At 38.9% G+C, this 18186-nt stretch overlaps 1 protein-coding gene across 1 annotated transcript in view; it reads left to right on the top strand.

The window, feature by feature from the left end:
- KCNK13 (potassium two pore domain channel subfamily K member 13) overlaps window positions 1-17816 on the top strand; it is a 58755-nt gene extending 40939 nt beyond the window's left edge. Inside the window, exon 2 of the mRNA XM_050335366.1 lies at window positions 5336-17816. Coding sequence (XP_050191323.1) covers window positions 5336-6228 — 893 coding nt within the window. The 3' untranslated portion in view covers window positions 6229-17816. The remainder of the gene's footprint in view (window positions 1-5335) is intronic.
- The last annotated feature ends 370 nt before the right edge of the window (window positions 17817-18186 follow it).

The raw sequence follows: 18186 nt of genomic DNA, 5'->3' as shown, positions 1-18186 counted from the left end.
GTGTGTGTGTGGTTTTCTGCTTAGATTTAGCAAAATGAATGACACTAGAGATTTTTTTTCATATCAGGAATTGGACCTAAGTGCAGGTTTGTTGCTGTCAGCAACAAACTCTTAGCTTTTAGCTGCTGTTATCTGTGACAACACTGTGCCTGCTTCCATGGTTGTGTCCTCCTACACAGTGGAAGTCTCACAGAAATGAGTTTTTTCCTTCTCTTTCTGGAAAGAAGGACTTAATGTCCTCATTCCTTCCTGGAACAGGACACTGTTACAAACTTGCTGATATAGCGATGTCATAAGGGCAGTGATGTAACGATATTTGAGAGTACTTTAGCTGTTGCTTTAAGAGTCCCTACAGCTGAGAATTACTCCAGTAGAACTAGCTTTGCTAGGACAACTTATTCTTCTCACAGAGCATCAGCATCTCACAGAGGCTATCATGGCAGAAGTGAATTTTGCCAAATTATTAGTGTCTGCACACTGTCAGAACAGGGCACAGTACAGGACATTTTCTCAAGTCTTTGAAGTACAGCTTCTGTTAGAGTTGTTTCTTCTGTACCTCTTTTAGAAGCACAAAACATCCTTATGTAGATAGTTCACTGCAGAATGTATTGATCCTGTTTAGTTTGGTTCACACCTGTCATGATCCTCAATAATTTTCTTGTGTCTGTTCCACTGGTGAAATTCATCATTTCCCCAGTGAATCACTTATGAAGTAGAGCTGATAAACAAATAAATAGAAAATACATTAGGAATACAAACACAACATCACAAAGAGTTCTGATTGTAGGCTACACTGGAATGCTGTTTTCTGATGATATTTATATTCTGACTTCACAATGATTCATTATTGTTGCTATAGCATTGCCCCCTCTTTCTACCCACTTCCTCTTTGTGGGAAGGGCAGGAGCAGCAAACTGCACACATTCAAAAAGGAAATGAAACCTCTCAGAAAAGAGAGATATTTTGCAGAACGATAGAGAGACCCAACCTCGTGATATAAGATTAACTTGAAATCTATATGTCTGTCCTAGTCTTCCTACATACACACCGTATGAGGCACTCCAGGCTTCATTCATGAGGGATTAGGTTTGATGAACTGTTTCTCATAGTCTCTCATGGTACCAAGTGCACCAGGAAATGAAAACTAAAGTTTAAATTGATGCAACCTGTGAATGTCAGGACATACAGAATTAAAACACAAAATGTCCAACTGTATATCACCAGGCAGAGAGAGATAAGTGTGGGTAATGACCCAGGAAAAATGCTTACAGTGGTTGGTAGCACTGAAGCAGTTTACAACAGAAAAGATGAAATGAGCTAATATTGGCCTGAAATAGGCAGCTGGATTCTCTGAGGCTGAGTGTTGAGTGTGTGACATGCCAGGATGTGGGTGATACGAGTCCCCTGGGCTGTGCACCCTGGCTGTGTCTGGGGAATGGGATGTGATGGGTCTGGGGGACCTGGGCAAAGTGAGAGGGGCTGGATGGGAACACTGCACAGCCTCATAGCAGAGGGATGGCTGTTGGAGGGCGGAGGTGTTTTAATTCAGCTTTTCTAGATTTTCAGGGGCTGATAGATCAAGGTATTGAGGAAAGAAAATAGAGAAACCAGATTTTTTTTGTGGAATTGATTAGTTATAAAAAGTTGATGCCTATTTCCTCTTGTTAGGTTTCAATATAATCATTTTACTGTTAGATTGAGACTACTCTCTGCTTAACATTTTTTACTGTTTGCCCTCTGTTGGAGGATTCTGCTTTAGGAGAATTTCCTATTGGACCTCAATCCTTCTTATCAAACTGGCTATTGATAAGAATTATAGCTGCTTGCTTTTCTCCACTTATACCCAGTACTTACTTCAGGAAATCATGAAGGACGATTATATTATACTATCAATGCTATTTCACTTTTTAATTTTTCTTTTGTATGAGTTTGTCCTTTTGGAATGTCCACACAATATAAACTGAACACACAGGTGAGTTTTATAATGTTTTGCACTAACAGATTGCATACTAGAGAATTTGCTGCCAAAACAAAATCTGAAAATTTGTTTTGCATAGGACGTATGTTTAGAAAACTTTTAGTGACTCTACTTGGAGTATAAATTCCTTCCAACTTAAAAGAAAATTGAAGGTACAAGGAATGTACTTAGTTGAGCTGAATATTAGGAAAGATAAAACCAGTTTATAGTGGTCAATGAATCATGGGACACAGGCAAAGCAGTACCATACTGATTTCAAAATAGGAACCAAAATTTCTACTAAGAAGGCTGCCTTCACTGCTGGGCTGCTAATGTTAGGATTTGTCATGCATTTCTATCAATGGTGATATTACAATGCCATATTGGCAGATGTGTCTAACAAATCCATCGAAACACTTTTTAGTACCTTAAAAACATTCAATTTTTTCCAACTCAGAATGATCTAATTCCCACTTGATTAACTAAAATTCCAATTGCTACTCAAAACAACTCTTTCAAGAGATGCCACCCAACTTGTAAAATAAAATTCAGTGAATTTGATCAGCATTCTCTCATATCATAAAATCTTCAGCATTTTTTTCCTGAAATTGCTTCCTGTTTTTATTTCTTCATCACAAGAAGCAATTTTGTATTTTCAAATAGTCTCCAAGTGTCAGCCACTGCTTTTATTTCCTCTTTTATACAATTTCATAGTTTCATTCTGTATTTGCTTCCCAGTCTGCAGTGTAACTTCTCACTCCTTCACTGTTCTGCTCTATGAGTCAGATTGGTACTGTCATTGTTTACTAAGTCATTTACCTTTGATGTATTTGACTGTTGGTTTCTCTTCTCTTCCTCATATTTGAGTTGTGTCTTTCAAACTGTCAGGACTGACGATTTTTGTGAAGGACTTATGAAAGAACTCAAACATGAAAATGCTTCATAACAGAATACACGTTATAGCCTAAAATCAGATCTGGTGCACAAAAGGTAACAAGTGTAGAACATGCTGTAAAGATGTTCCTGGAAACCATGGGTCAATAAGTCTGTCTTCCATAGAGGCACATTAGGAAAGTGTAAACAAGAATATAATAAGTCAGGACATTTAAAAAAGTAATACAGCTTTTGCAGAGGGAAGTCACATCTCACAAAAACTACAGTGTACCTGGACTTTCAAAAGCTTTTACACAAATGTCTTCATCAAAACCTCTAAAGAAATAAAGCAATAAAACTAATGGGATGAAAAGTGGAGTTCTACTATTGATAATGAACTGTTCAAAAGGAATAGCAGAAAAGTCTGGTTATCAGTAATCAGTTTTCAAAATGAAAGCAGATTAACAGCAAAGTCTCTGAGCCTCTTTGCTGACAACTGCAAATTTTAACAGTCCAAAAGCCTAAAGCCATGCAGGGTGTGAGCCTTAACTGCATTTCTCTTTCCAGGGCATTTGCTTTTTGCTGTGGGAGATGCATGCCAGTCCCTAATACTGTTCACCCTGTGCCAGAGGATCCCCCCCTTTCCATCTCTGCCCAGCCTGCAGCTGCTTCTCTTCTTCAAGGAACAGGGTGGGCCAGGGTCGTGGCAGCCCCTCACTGCCCTGCCCACCGCTGCTTTGGGCAGATCCCCCAAGGCTGCAAGAAAATTCCTCTTGTCCATTGGTCTTTACACGTCTGTCCACAGGGTGGAGGTCATGACTTGCGTATAAGCCAGCCTGCACAGAAAATAAGCATCAAAGCTAGGATTATAGGAGCATCAGGTCATGAACCAGAATGGGAAGGTGAAAAGCAAGAGGAAATATTTGTGTGCCAAGTGGAACAACAGCAAAAAGATATCGTCATGAAGAACGTTTTGCCTTTGTGGTTTGTCTCTTGTTATGTGACACCCCCACAGAGCTGCAGTCCAGCTCTCTCTAGCACAGAAATTTAATGAGGAGGCTGGAGCCTCCTGTAGGACCCCTTGATGCTGCGTTTTGATTGTGGATCAGGCAAAAGTGCAGTGACCCTTGGGAGCCCACGTTTGGAGCTGTTATTAGCGGGGATTGTGCTGGAGGGGTGAAGCCGAGGGCTGTCGCTTAACAGTGTGAGGACCATTAGAAAGGAATCTGTGTTGGTAGCAGATCTTCAGTGAAGGGAAGAGGAAAATAGTTCAGCACTGATGGAAAGATGGTCTTTTCACAATGCATTTGTCTTGTCTTCCAAGCACAAGTGTATCACATTAAATACAATTCCCTTTATTTCCAAGAGCCTTATATCTTTATTTCATAATCAGCATCTCGTAGTTAGAAAGAGAAAAAAACAAATAATGTCTCATGTCCAGCATGATTTTTCTGTCCTCTCAGCAAGATTGTTTTGGCTTAGTTGGTCAGTTATGTAATCCCTTATTAATCCTAATAAAACAGCAGCAAAGATTTCTCATGAGTGTTACTCCAATTTGCTCAATGATGTTCTGAACATGTTTTTTATTCTTTACTAATATCTTATTAAAGCAAGGTTGTCTTATCAACAGCTTTAACTGAAGCAAAATTACTATTTTCCGGCTTTAGGATGGGAAGGATATGAGAGAAGACTGAAGCACTTCTGGCCTGAGAAATCCCATTACAGGAATGAGGCCAGAGGAGATTTCTGATAAGACTCACATTCAGACTTGAGCAGTGGAGTGGGACACAAAGAAATAGGAAAAATTCAGCAATGCTGATTTTAAAAGAGGTTGATAATGGGTGACAGACAGCAGAGTCAGATGCAGGACATCTTTAATGCCTACTGGGGACCCTCATGAGGGTCTGCTGATCCTGTTGGGAGCTGGTGTGTGCCCCCAGCCTAGGCTACAGTGGGTGCTGAGTGCTGGGTGATGAACCACCTGCACTTACAGCAGGAGCCAGGTGAGCCTCAGAAAAATTTCAGCTTGTGTTACAAAGATTTGGTGAGGATGGACCCCTGGAAGGTAAGAGCCACCCCCAGGACAGACCCCTGCTGCAGAACAGCACCTGAGAGAAGAAAGTAGGTGTGGTAACTCCAAAGCCTGGAAGCAATCCATGGCACAAGGAGAGAAAGAGTGAACCTAGCAACCCAACCAAAATTCAGATCTCCACTAAACTCTCTTTTCTTTCCCATGCATTTTCTTCTGCTTTTTTTCTTTTTGTTCGTTTGTTTCATTCTGATTCTGCAGGAAATAGTGCCATGCGTTCCTTCCCCTTGCAGCTGGGACAAGGTCAAGCACAAGTGGGTTACAGCTGGGGAGAGTGTCCTCGCTTTTTTGCAGAGCTGAGCTGTACCACAGGGATTTGCTGCCAGTTTGCTGGTCTTGCATGTGACGAAATTCCTGATGTGGTTTATTTTTCCTACAGGTTTATTTTTTTTCAACTGTTCTGTTTTGTCTTCCAGGGTTTGGTATGACCACCCCAGCCACCGTTGGAGGCAAAATTTTTCTGATATTTTATGGCCTTATAGGATGTGCAGGGACCATTTTGTTCTTTAACCTGTTCCTGGAACGCTTGATCACAGTCATAGCTTATGTCATGAAGTCCTGCCACGAAAGACAGCTGAGGAGGAAAGGCGTTCTCCCTCACAACAGCCGGCGGGGCTCAGGGACATCTGAGGTGGACAGCCTGGCGGGCTGGAAGCCCTCTGTGTACTATGTCATGCTGATTTTATGTGTAGCATCACTCATCATTTCCTGCTGTGCCTCTGCAATGTACACACCAATTGAAGGGTGGAGTTACTTTGACTCACTTTACTTCTGCTTCGTGGCCTTCAGCACCATAGGTTTTGGTGACCTGGTCAGTAGCCAGAACATCAAGTATGAAAGCCAAGGCCTTTACCGCTTTGGCAATTTTGTCTTCATACTCATGGGGGTGTGCTGCATCTATTCCTTATTCAATGTGATCTCTATTGTGATCAAACAATCCATAAACTGGATATTAAAGAAGTTGTCCTGCAAGTGCTGCCACAGATGCCAAAGAAGATTATTTCGTTCACGGAGGAACGTGGTAATGCCTGGAAATGTGCGCAGCCAGAGAAACATCTCCATCGAGACCGATGTTGTCAATGAGAGTGACACAGACGGACGCCGTCTGTCAGGAGAGATGATCTCCATGAAAGATTTCCTGGCTTCAAATAAAGTCTCATTGGCCATCATGCAGAAACAGCTGTCAGAAACTGCTAATGGGTATCCAAGGCAAATGAGCTGTAATTCAAAGCAAAATGGATTCTCTGGTGGGGTTGGAGCCCTGGCAATTATGAATAACAGACTGGCAGAGACCAGTGTGGATAGGTAAAATAATAACAGTAATAACAGTGAAACAATGTGAACCATTTCAGCAAGTATTGAAACAATGTGAATCAAGTGGAAATAGCTAGGGAGAGAGAGTGCCACCAGAGGCTGGGATGGATGTGAAGGGCATACCTCCTGACAGAAGATCTCTGACACTTTTTTGGGGCTGTCTCTTAATGTTTTTGAATTGCACCAGTCCCAATCTTTTTTATTTCCCATCCTTCTGCTTCTCAAGCAGGTCACTGCAGAAGGAATTTAATATAGCCTTCAGATCAAATTTCCATTCCTGTTCTTTTCCATTTATGTGAAACACAGATTTCAGGATAAGAAATATGTGTGATGGGAAGAAACCAAGTGTGTCTACTGAACACATTCTTAATTCAAAGATTTTTTTTTTTTTGAGTTTTCTGTCTTATTCTCATCATACCTGTTTCCTGAAAGAGAAACAGGTCTCTCTTATCTGAGACCAAAAGAGGAATCAGCCTTTCTCTGTGATATTGCAGACCTAATTTAATGAAAAATAGTATTAAAGTTGGTAGGTATATTCTGGAGTTATTGTGATGTGAATGAGGAGAGAATTTTGCCCTTAGAATTTAATTTAGTCTTTCCTTTAAGAGGATACTGTCAAAAGTGATAGAATAAAAATTTATCGTACTTTTATTTTCTTCTCTTCATTTGCAAAACATGATTTTTTCTTTTTTTTTTTTTTTTTTTTTTTGAGGCTACTTTTTCTTCTAGAATCACTGTGGCTTTCTGTTTCAAAAATATCAAATGAAATTAAAACCAGATATATTTATGAGTGGTATGAATTATCCCACAGTAGCAATCAGACACTTTTCAAATTTCTGCTTATATTTGGCTCAATTGTGACTGAAGCAATTGAGTATCAGCATTGTGCAGTGCAACTGGTAACAGAGTTTACACAACAGGCTTTAGTATGCAATTACATGCCAGCATCCAGGTATTATTATAAGTGACTGTGATCACAGAATAATTTTGGCAGTGTCCTTTCTGTCTTTCATGTAATTCTGTCATTCTTCTCCTGTTTCTCTGACTTTTGGTGATGATAATGGCAGGGTCTTGATTAGGGAAGTAGAAAATGTTTAACTTCTCATTTTTTCGATGAAATGTTCTGAGTGTTCATTATGATTAGAAAGGAAATTTCAATGACAAGAATAATAACAGTGAAAAGAACATGAAAACAGGAAAAGAGGTGATCTTTAATGACAGTGAAATCACCCTTTTCATTAGGTAACTGGAGAAATAAGGGATCAAATTAACATAAAGTCTAGCAAGAGTTTAAGGAAGACTGGGCTGAATTCCTGTTTCTCCTTTAAGCACACAATGCATTAAAGCTAAATAGTATATGAGAGTGTAAATAAGTAGAATTGGTCACAAAGGACTGGAAAAGAATAGTACATGCATCAGGACTAAATGTTGCCTCACAGCCAGAAAGCTTTTCAGAATACTACAATTTTAAGGAATTTAAAACACCATTATGTAGTTCTCATTTTCTCTCGTACAGAGCAATGCAAGTAGCCTCTTCAGTTTAATTTGTATTGGGAATTAATATCATATCCTATTTCTTCATTCTGGCCAAAAGTTCTTTTATTTAGGTTTCTAATATTGTAGAATAACATTTTGATACTCATTTAAAGCAATATTTGAATTTGAAAACAAAAGCTTGGAATTCTTTCATATAATAAACTTACCCCAGATAGTCAACAAATGTACCTAACTAGTGAAAAGAATTGCAGTCTCTTTTGACTTTATTAGAGGTAAAATCCTGATTTAAATTCAAATCCTGCTGTCCTTAGTTACAAGGAAAGCTTACAGCTGAAGTCATTAGTCCAAATTCTGATACCTATCAACTCAGCTGTGCAGCAGTGGAATAGCCATAGCAGTATCCCTTCATATTTGCTTCCATGTATCATCTGAACCAGTTCCCAAACCCGAACTTTGCTGAGAAAAGCAGTCCTATTTGGTTTTTGTGGGGTTCTGTATTAGCAAAAATTGCCACAGAGTTAATTTAGATGGTATTACAATACCCAAGATCCATTACATTGTTATACTTTTTAATTTTTTTTATCCCAAGACATTCTTTGTCTCAATTTCACTGAATAAAAATACTTGGATATAAAAAAAGCACTACTCTGAAGCCTTCTTTTCAAATTCATTCAGCAATGCCTCTGTTCACAGCCTATAACCCTAAGATCTCATTGTTACTGATGTATTTCTCATGCTGCCAACCAGCAGAAATAGTTTAGGACTATTAAGATGCCTCCAGATGGTTTCAACTGCTCTCAAGACATGAGACTGTAATGTTGCTCTGTTTCGTTGTTTGTGGTACCAAGCCTTGGTTATTCATCACCACAGAGGGATCTTATCAGCTATTTTCAACAAATCTGAAAACACCTATGGTTGCAAAAGCCAAGGGACTTATAAATAGTCAATATTTATTTATATAAATAAAAATAAATATAAAATATTTCTAAATAATCAATATTAAATACTAAATATATCAAGGAGATTTGGCAAGGCTGTCTGAGATCACTGGTGTACACTAACTCTGCTTTCATTGAATCCTGACCTTCTGCTCTCCCAAGCACTGCCTTCTTTATGACACAAGCCTGCCAGCTGCAAGGCTCTCTGCACTGGTTTTGTGGTTGGATTTCATGTCCACTGAGGATAATGAGGGAATAACTGCACTGAACACCTCTATTCAGATGTGAATTGCTGTTCCAGAGATGAAGAACTGGCATATTCTGTCCCTTGTATAATGATGTCATCCTGTACCTAAATGACCTCTGAGTTTTGCCATTGAGTTCGTCTCATAGCAGCCACACTACACAATGAATGAGGTGGCTTTACCAAGGAGACCAGTATTCTTACAGAATATTTGGGGATAAATAATAAGACTTTTAAGATCAGAGAGGGAAATTTCTAACTCCAGTCCCATGGTACTACTACAGTTGTTTTTTCTAGAGGCATTGGACAGAGAAATCCCAAAAAGCTCTGTGCATAATGTAGCATCAAGTTATTAAATTCATAAAACATGTGGAGATATAAACTTAAATGTGCCAAAAAAGAGCAGAATTTAGCGTAGGAGTGAACAAATGCCCATCCTGTGTGAAAAATAAGTTATAGTAAAAATACAGAATACATTGCATTTCTTGCATTACTCTTAAAAGTAGCAATGAGGAATTAAAGGAAATAGTCAAGAGATCTTATTTCAAAGCTGTGTAAATTTTAATTGTTTAACACTAAAATCTCAGTCAACAAGAGCAACCTGCTTTCAGAAGTAATGAGTGTCCTTACTGCCTGCTATGAATTTGCATGATGGCTAATGAGATAGGGGTGTGGGTTTTTAAGGCAAAAATGCTTTGGTGGAAACCTTGGATGGACTGAGCCTCTGAATCTGCACTTAAGAGGTCTGCACTTAAAGAGTACCACTAAAATCAGTGGATTAAACTGCAGGTTGCAGCCTGGCAGACCGAAACTGAAAGTCCTTAAAGGAGTAATCTACCAGAAGTTAGCCTTAGTTACGTCACAACTTAATAATATCATTACTGAACAATATCATTTTTACATGTTGAAAGGTAGTATTAACTGCTAACCAAAATACAATTAAATAAAGATAGATCTTAGGTTTTGTAACACTTGTGCATCAGATGCTTTGCTGGGTACGTAGATGTCAAAGCAGGCTTTTCAAAGGCATTTAATTCCTGCTGAAAGTCAATTCACTTCCCACCACACATTGACTTTCAGTAGAAGTCAGGTACCTAACTCCCTTAGGCAATTTCAGAATCCCAGCCATATATTAGGTTTTGAATGTAAGCTGACCTGACAGTGTCCCTGAAAAGTTCAAACACTTGGAGCAAAGTTTCAGTGCTGCAGCACTCTAATAGCTGAATTCATTTATCTGAAAGCCTTTTATGGTGAAAGCTTTGCATCAAGCAAATAACACAAGCAGTGTTTACAGTTTGTTTGATTTAATCTTGGCCTCTGACAGTTTTAATTATATTTGACACATTTATAAATTAAAGAACAAAGAGAAGGTAGGGCTGGGCATACAAACTGAACCAGCTCCATTTCTCAGACTGAATCAATCAAGAGACAGAGGTCAGCTTGGTAAAAAAGCTTCTTGATTGACATTATATTTGAATAAAGTTTCTCTGGAATGAAGGGTATTAAGTTGCTTGGGTGACTCCTCTCCAACAACTGTGGAAGGGGAGCTGTTTGTGTGACCCACTGATGTCCCCACTCTGGGAACAGAAGCTCAGTGAGCCTCAGCTGAGAGAAGGGTCAGCATTTCAAGCAATACAGTTGGCATCTCTTCTTGTTTTGATTTAGATTACTAACACTCAGCTAATATAGTGATTTCTTGGATTCTTCAAGAGGTAGTGATTTTGTCCAATTTTGTGTAGAAGCTGTGGAGAATCACTAAGTTTTTTCTTTGCACTGGGTAGAAAATGCTGCCAAATACACAGGTATGATGTGTCTATTTGAGAACACTCAGAGTAGTTTTTTGCTTAATCCAGGAAATAAGAATGCAATCTCTTCCCTGTTCCATATTTTCCAAACATCTACTAGCAATAATGCCTACACAATACTCTGCTTATTGCTTAGAAGGTCACGATTCAGTAAGAAAATTAAAGCCATTGCTCATCAAGGTGGACCAACAGAGTCTTATTTTTTATTAGATTTAAGAGAAACACAGTGTGAACACAGAAAATAGCACTCCAGGTCCAAGTAGTCAGAAGCTTATTGATATGGCCTATGCTTAAAGAGCTGGTTCATGTCAAACTAGAGAAAAACCCTGTCACTGCAGGCTTTTAAGAGCATTAATAAACGTAAGAACAACCTTATGGAATAGATGCCCTAAGTTATATTTTGTTTTTCTACAGTTTCACTCTGATATTTGCCTGCAGATTTTTATTATTTGAAATTATTTGTGGTAATAGAATAAATAATATAAATCTGCAAAGATTTTGAGAGGCACGATAGTGAGATATGGTTTAAATTAAATACTCTTTTCCTCAGGCTGCCTAGCTTTTTATAAAGGGGAACTTTGGGAAAGGCAGAATCAACTCTTTCCAAGCAAGGGTACAATTTCTGGGTTCAAATGGATTTCCTAAGAGGTGTACATGCAGAAGCTCAGAGAGAGGCAAGATGGCTGAGTTTTCAAACGTTATCTTTTGCAATGTCTTTCAAAGTGATTCCCCTTTTAAAGCCATAGAACACTGTCCATTTTTTCAGGGGGTTTTTGTAGTCTTATCTGAAAAAGCTTAACCCTGCTTTTTGATATATTTAGAAGAAAAAGATGCTCATGAAGAAAAATGAAAATAACCTTACATGACGTACTGCTTGGAGCTGCTGAAATCCTCCTCTTTATCCTAACTTGAAGTTTACATCAGAGTTTAACTTCTCCAGCTCACCAAAGAGTTTTGGTCTTACTAGTGAATAGTCACAGTTCAAAACAAAGAACTTTAAAGTTATATTTGTTCATCTGTTCTAAATACTGTGATGAGCCTGTGGGTGCCATCTAGTCTCCAAACCCTTTTCCAAAGCAGGCCTGGCTAGTTCCTGCCCTTCTCAGTGCAAATATTTGTCGTTTGCTGGGCAGTGCTGCTTCTGCAGGCAGCAGTCTGTTCACAGTGTACTGAAAGTGCCCATCTCACATGAAATACTGACCACCACCCCATACCAAGAGAAAGTCACAGCCCTTTCCCTGAGCTATTGCATTTGGGCGAGTTCTTAGCTCTAAGTTAAACCCATTTCTTTGAAAATAGCATCCAGGCAGCTGCTTTTCTCAGTCTAATACATAGCAGATGGGTATTTTGATCCCTAGATATCATTATTGTTGGCAGTCTTATTTGAGATGTCAAGGACTGAAAAGGTCAGTCTGTCTGCCCCATGCTCCTAGGCAGGGGCATTACCCTTTTAGCAAGTAACTCATGGCACTGTGGCTTGGCTCTGTACACTGGATTTGGCTGGCTTCTCACTCAGGAGTGAATTCTGATCCACTGAAATCAATGAAGACATTGCTTCTGAATTCTTTATCTGGCATTTTTCACAAGAATTAATTCCACTTCACAAAATAATCCAAAGAAATGTAACTAGCCTTTTACTTTGCTTTTACCACCAGCTGTGCAAATGTTAATTCTACTCGTGCAGTACTGTGTTCTGTGCTAGGTTACTGCCCAGAGACCATTATTTGGTCTACAAAATAATAATCTACTTCTGATGAAGACCTGCTTAAAATTGAAAGTATCCAGATTATTGTCTCTAAGAATTGTTTGGTAGTCATTCATTTCCTCAGCTGAAAAAACTGTCACAAATAACACCTCTTCCATGAAACTTCCTTCCATTCTGCAAGGGTAGATTTTGCTCTGTGCTGACTGTGTCAACTCATTCTTTCCCTTAGCTTTCTTCTGTTAGTCCACACCTGGAAGATCCTTCTCCCTCCTTTTTTTCTTTCCATTTATCTTTATCTCAGTTCATTAAATCCTTCTGCTAGCCAAATATACCATGGGGTTTGTCTCTGCTGAATATTGTACTGGGAAGTGGTCTCTGTCAAAAAAAAATCAGAGCCATACCTCATTTACTAAATGTAATGATAAAGATGTGGTTTATTATTTTTCATTCATAGACATTTGAGTGAAATTTTTTTGGATCAGTATCAGAGGCAGTGATAAGATGTTCTTAAAGCATTTTTGATGTCTTTTGGAAGCAAAGTGCAAGGGGTCAGACTGCACATGTGTCCATATGCCTCTGATCTCTTTTAAACATTGGCCAGTTTCCAAAAAAATTGCCAGAAGGGATGACATCTCACACAAAATCAACATCCTACCCCTTTTGATAAATGTTAGCACCCCACCTGAGAAAAAGTCTGAGAGGCAGGCTCACAACCTGTTAGATACAAGAAAAGCCACACAAAGCAAGTCAGGAGGAAAAAAAAGTGAGGCACACAGAGAGACTGATGTTCTGAATGTTCCATCAGCTGAGAAAGTGTCAAACAGAGCTTACACCTCCTCAGACTTGCAGTATAGATCCAAAGGGTAAACAACAAGTTTTGTGATATTTTAGCATCTTTTTTTTTTTAAAAAAAGATACCTTTATTCTCTCAGGATTTTAACTTCTTTATTCACAGCTCTATCCCTGCCCTTAGCTCTTCTACCTTCTTGGATGCCTAAGACTTAACAAATATGCATAAATAACCAAAACTACAGAGATGTTTCACCTTATTTGCAGAAGACCTGGGCCTTGTTTGGCACCATGTAATAGGTCTGTGCAATAGCAAGAATTATAATCCCCAAACCACAGCCCATGATGATAAGAAAATGGAGAACTTTGTCAAGCTCTAATGAATTTCCAGTGTTAGAGATTTCACAGTTGTCCCAGGCAACCTATTGCAGAACATCTTAATTTTAAACATTTTCTCAGATGCTTAATTTAATTCTCCCTTGCTACAGCTGAGGCACATTGTTTGTGTTTGAGCCATGCTGCATATGGGGAACAGAATATTCCCTTCCTTTTTGAAAGGGAAATATTCCCTTCCTTTTCCGTTTTTTACAGTAGCTCCTGTCAGTCTTTGCTATCCCAGACTAGAAAAGTCCCCTTCCATATGTGACGTTTTCTATAGTTCTTCTGCCATGCTCCAGACTGTGCTTGATCCCTTGGTCCACTTTTTATTTTCCTTTCAATTACAGTGCTCAAAATCAGATACAATGACTAAGAAAATACATTGTTAATTGAGCATGGAGCAGAATGATTACTTTCCATATCTTACCTATATATCCTGTTCCTTTAATTTCTGGGCTGGTGCTTGCTTGCCATTTTAAAACACTATTGATTCATCTTCAGTTTTTCATGTGCCATGAATGCCAAATTCTATTTTTGCAAAATTGTTACCTAAACTGTAGTGCCTCCAGTTAGTGTCTATGTACTATTTCATGTTATGTTGTTGAATTATTTCTATTCTTTCAGATCCCTTTCCCATATCCATTTTGGTTTGAATCCTACTCTTTCAGCATCTTTGCCATACTTGACTGTCTGGGGTCATCTCCAGACTGGAAACTGTGTTTCCTATCCTATCATCAAGTTAGTAGTAAAAAGGGCAAGTTTTGCAAAACCTTCTTCCAGTTTGAAACTAAACTATTGCTCTGTACATATTGTTGTCTGAAAACTGTTCCCCAATCAATTTTGCTCTCATGTTATATTAATTTCATAAAGTGTAAATGACAGTAAGCTGCAATTGCAATATTGTTATTCCTGATGTTCAGATATGAGCTAGAATAGATTTAACTTTCAGATCCCAATAGAATTTGCACAACTGGTGAGTTGGTGGAAAAGTGATTAAAATTTAAAATCAAACAAAAGTAAATCTTGATTTGCCGGATCTCCAACATAAAACTCCACTGTCTCCTTTTACAGTCACATATTATAAAATAATTGCCTACCCAGAACTACGGAAGTAGATGAAACCAATAGAAAGATCAGGTGGAAGGATTCAGTCTGAAGAATACAAAAGTGCTTTGGCAATACATGGAAGAATTTGAGCTGTTTGTTAGCTCCACAACGTGTATTTCTGTTCTACAGATAAAAATACATTTTTAAAAAATACATTTTAATAAGAGAAACATCAGCATGGAATATTTTTCTATACATATCATTTTGATTTATATTTAGCCTAATTGGCTAAAAGTATTGAAACACAGAACAACTATTTTATTGTGTGTGATAAAAAGGTTTTTCTTCCCTTGATGTGTTAGCCTGTTCATTATCTTTTTTGAAACATTCTTATCCTTGAGAACAGCAGGAATAGAACCTTGCAACCAGCAGATGTTAGAAACTTCCTTGCTTCAACACCCAAACCAATCCTGTGGATTTATAATGAATATGTTGAATGTGAGGGAGTGCATTATTCATTTGTCTAAGGCATCTTGGCTTACGGTCCAAGCAAATGTTTGTCTGACAGAAAAAAAAAAAAAAAGGGTGTTAAATGTACTTTGTGTTCCCACCAGGTACCCATCATAAGCAAATCTTTCTTGGAGGGAAGCTGGCCTGAGCTAAGGTTTGCTGGAGGGAAGTCATGCTGTTCTCTCTCTGAACCTTGGAGAGTTACACATTAAATATACAACATGGGCTCTGTAGGAAGTATGTCAATACAGTAAAGCCATCACTCTCTTGCTTTTTACAAACTTCAAATGGGCTTATGATAGGAGTTGTATCACAAGTGTTTGGCAACAGTAATAACTGTAGTAAGCTCTTTACAGCACAGAGCTAAAGGGGACCTCTGAAAGCAAATATAAGTTAATAATAACAGAAAACAACAATGTAGAACAGGACCACAGAGAGGAAAGTGATGAGAATTCACTAAACATACTCCTCATCTTCTTACTCCCATTAGGAAGGCACACTGCATGTCAAAGACTGCATTTATGTTGGGACTTTTAAAAGGGAAGCACAGGTCTCCTTTCAGAAGCATGGTAAAGTGGAAAATTTGAAGGCTGATTTTTCAAGAAATGTGTAAGCAAATGCAGCACCATGGTAATCCTACTGTCATGGTGAACTGCAGCAGGAGAGTGTGTGATAGAGTGTATGAGTTGTCAGTGTAGGAACAGAGTATTCTTCTGAAGGGAAGAAAAGGACTTAAATATCTTAAACAGTCTAGGCTCTTCACAGATATCATTTCCAAAATATCCATATTATTTAGGTTCCTGAACTTGAAATTGGAATTATTTTTAGCCAAGTTCCACTGGTCACTTTAAACCAGCAGCTATGTTTCCAACACCAGCCCACTTCAACAGTCCCCTTAAACCACAGCACCATAGAAAGTGGGCAATGTGCCCATGTCACCCCAAATGCCTCCTTTGACATGAACACAGCCACCACACACTTCCCTCTCCACACACAGAGCTGCGGCCCCTTGGTGCCTGGAGGGTTCGAAGGCATGCAGGGCCCCATCCCATGAGGGTTTGCAGTAGCAAGGGATTTCCCCACTCTTGCAACTTGTTTCTATGGTTATCCAGCTCTGATTTTCCCTGGGAGTGGGCTCTCCAGCTAGGCAGCCGCTCATACTGTGGGTTTTCCAAGTACCACATCTCAGGGCTCCTTCCCAGCCATACACAGTTCATGCACCACAGTAGCACAAAAGGCTGTGCCTGGGTCTGTCTGCCCAGTCTCTGCAGAGATTTCACTTTTGAGCCAGCAATTCAATTGTCCAGACCCCCTGCACGTTCTGGGGGCAGGTACTGCATCTCCTTTCTTCACAACTACAGCCTAAACCAATACCCAGCATTCAGATAGTCTCAACTCCTTTCTGTAACTATAGCAAGGCCACTGTGAAATCCCATTTCCCACATTTTTAATACCCCCATCTCCTGCACTGCCCCTTCCCCCCCTGCCCAGAGGTGGGGGGAAGCTGGCAGTGGCTGGGCAGGCTGCTAAAAGGCCGGGGAACAGCTGGCCCTTCCCTTTCCTCAGGCACACTTCTCTCCTAGGCACTTATCTTTACAAAATTTGTAGAAATTTAGTACCTTTCACATTTCTACCTCTGCATATGATGTCTTTGAAAATAACCGAGAGGTTCAAACGCTTGAAAAGAGTCCCAAACAATTGCATTCCCAGCTCATTACCACCAACAATTGCAAGCAGGAGGCTGTAACCATGACATACCTCTAATACTAATTGGGAATTGTGATGGGGGAAAGGAATCTGCATCAGACTCAGTCCGACTGCCAGGACAAATAGTCTAAAAAACAATTAGAGTCAGGGTATTTAAAAGTAGAATGCCAGAATATTTCAGAGTCAGTGGAAAATCTGAACAAAGAATAGTATTTCACATTTATGGAACTAGAGAAAATTCTGAGGCACTCCAGAAACACTGGTATTAGCAAATGTAATACTACAAGCCACTTGAGTATATTCTGTTTTAAAGGGAACACATTAAATTGCATGAGATGGGTTCTGAATTATATTTATAGAGGAAAGTAAAAAAGCTATTGTCTGTATTTCCAAAGGCAGCAGAATGATGACATCTGCTCAATGTGCAAAGCAAATGAAAAAGAAATAACAAGTTATAGTGTATTTAGAAGATGTGTTATTGGGCTATATAGATCATATATATGTCCTTATTCTAGTTATTGTTTCAACAGCTTGACAAAAAGATGGCTATGAAAGTAAAAAAAAAGGCCAAAGAAAAACAATTTTAAAAATCCAAATCTGAGGTCCCTAAATGCTTACTTCCAAGGTACATACACAGAAAAATTATAGGACTATTTGCAGATCTGAGTCATTAAGTAAGAGTGAGTCTTGCTCATACTGTGACTGGAAGGAAGAGGAAAAACAAGGAGCAGAGGGCATGACTGAGAAAAGCCAGTCCTTCAGCAGGAGCTGCACCGGGTGCTCAGGAGGGCAGCTATTCCCTCCTGTGCGGGTGCAACAGAAGTAAGGCTCACACGTCTCACTCGAGTCCCAGGGTGTCCAGTAGAATAACCAAATTAACTCTCGTAAAATAAAAGGAACAGAGCAGATAAATATTGAATATTTGTTTATATCTCCACTGAAAGCATTTTAAAGGATTAAATTTGGGGGGGGAGGGGGAAGAAAAATAAAAGCAAATAAAAGGGGGGGAAAGTGCACTTCTAAGATTGTGTTTAGTTAAAGGAGTACAATAATCATGTAAAAAATGTAGCAGAATTTTTATAATAGCATAAATAATAATTGTGCTATCTGATTAAAATAACACTGCTGAATTTCATTCTTCCAGGCAGATGATGTTAAAAAAAAAAAAATTGCCTGCTCCTGTAAAACATAATTTTTAATAAAAAGTACATATGAAGTTTTTCACCTTAAAAGTTGACCTTAAGGATTTTTACCCAAACCAATAAACCTCTGAAGCTATCCCAAACACTTTTCCTGGGTTAATAAAGCTCAAATACACAAGCAAAGTAAATTT

This window comes from Myiozetetes cayanensis, unplaced genomic scaffold (genome assembly GCF_022539395.1).
Source record: "Myiozetetes cayanensis isolate MyiCay16 unplaced genomic scaffold, myiCay2020 scf6-25, whole genome shotgun sequence".
NCBI classification, from domain to species: domain Eukaryota; kingdom Metazoa; phylum Chordata; class Aves; order Passeriformes; family Tyrannidae; genus Myiozetetes; species Myiozetetes cayanensis.
This window is presented reverse-complemented; position numbering and strand designations above follow the sequence as displayed.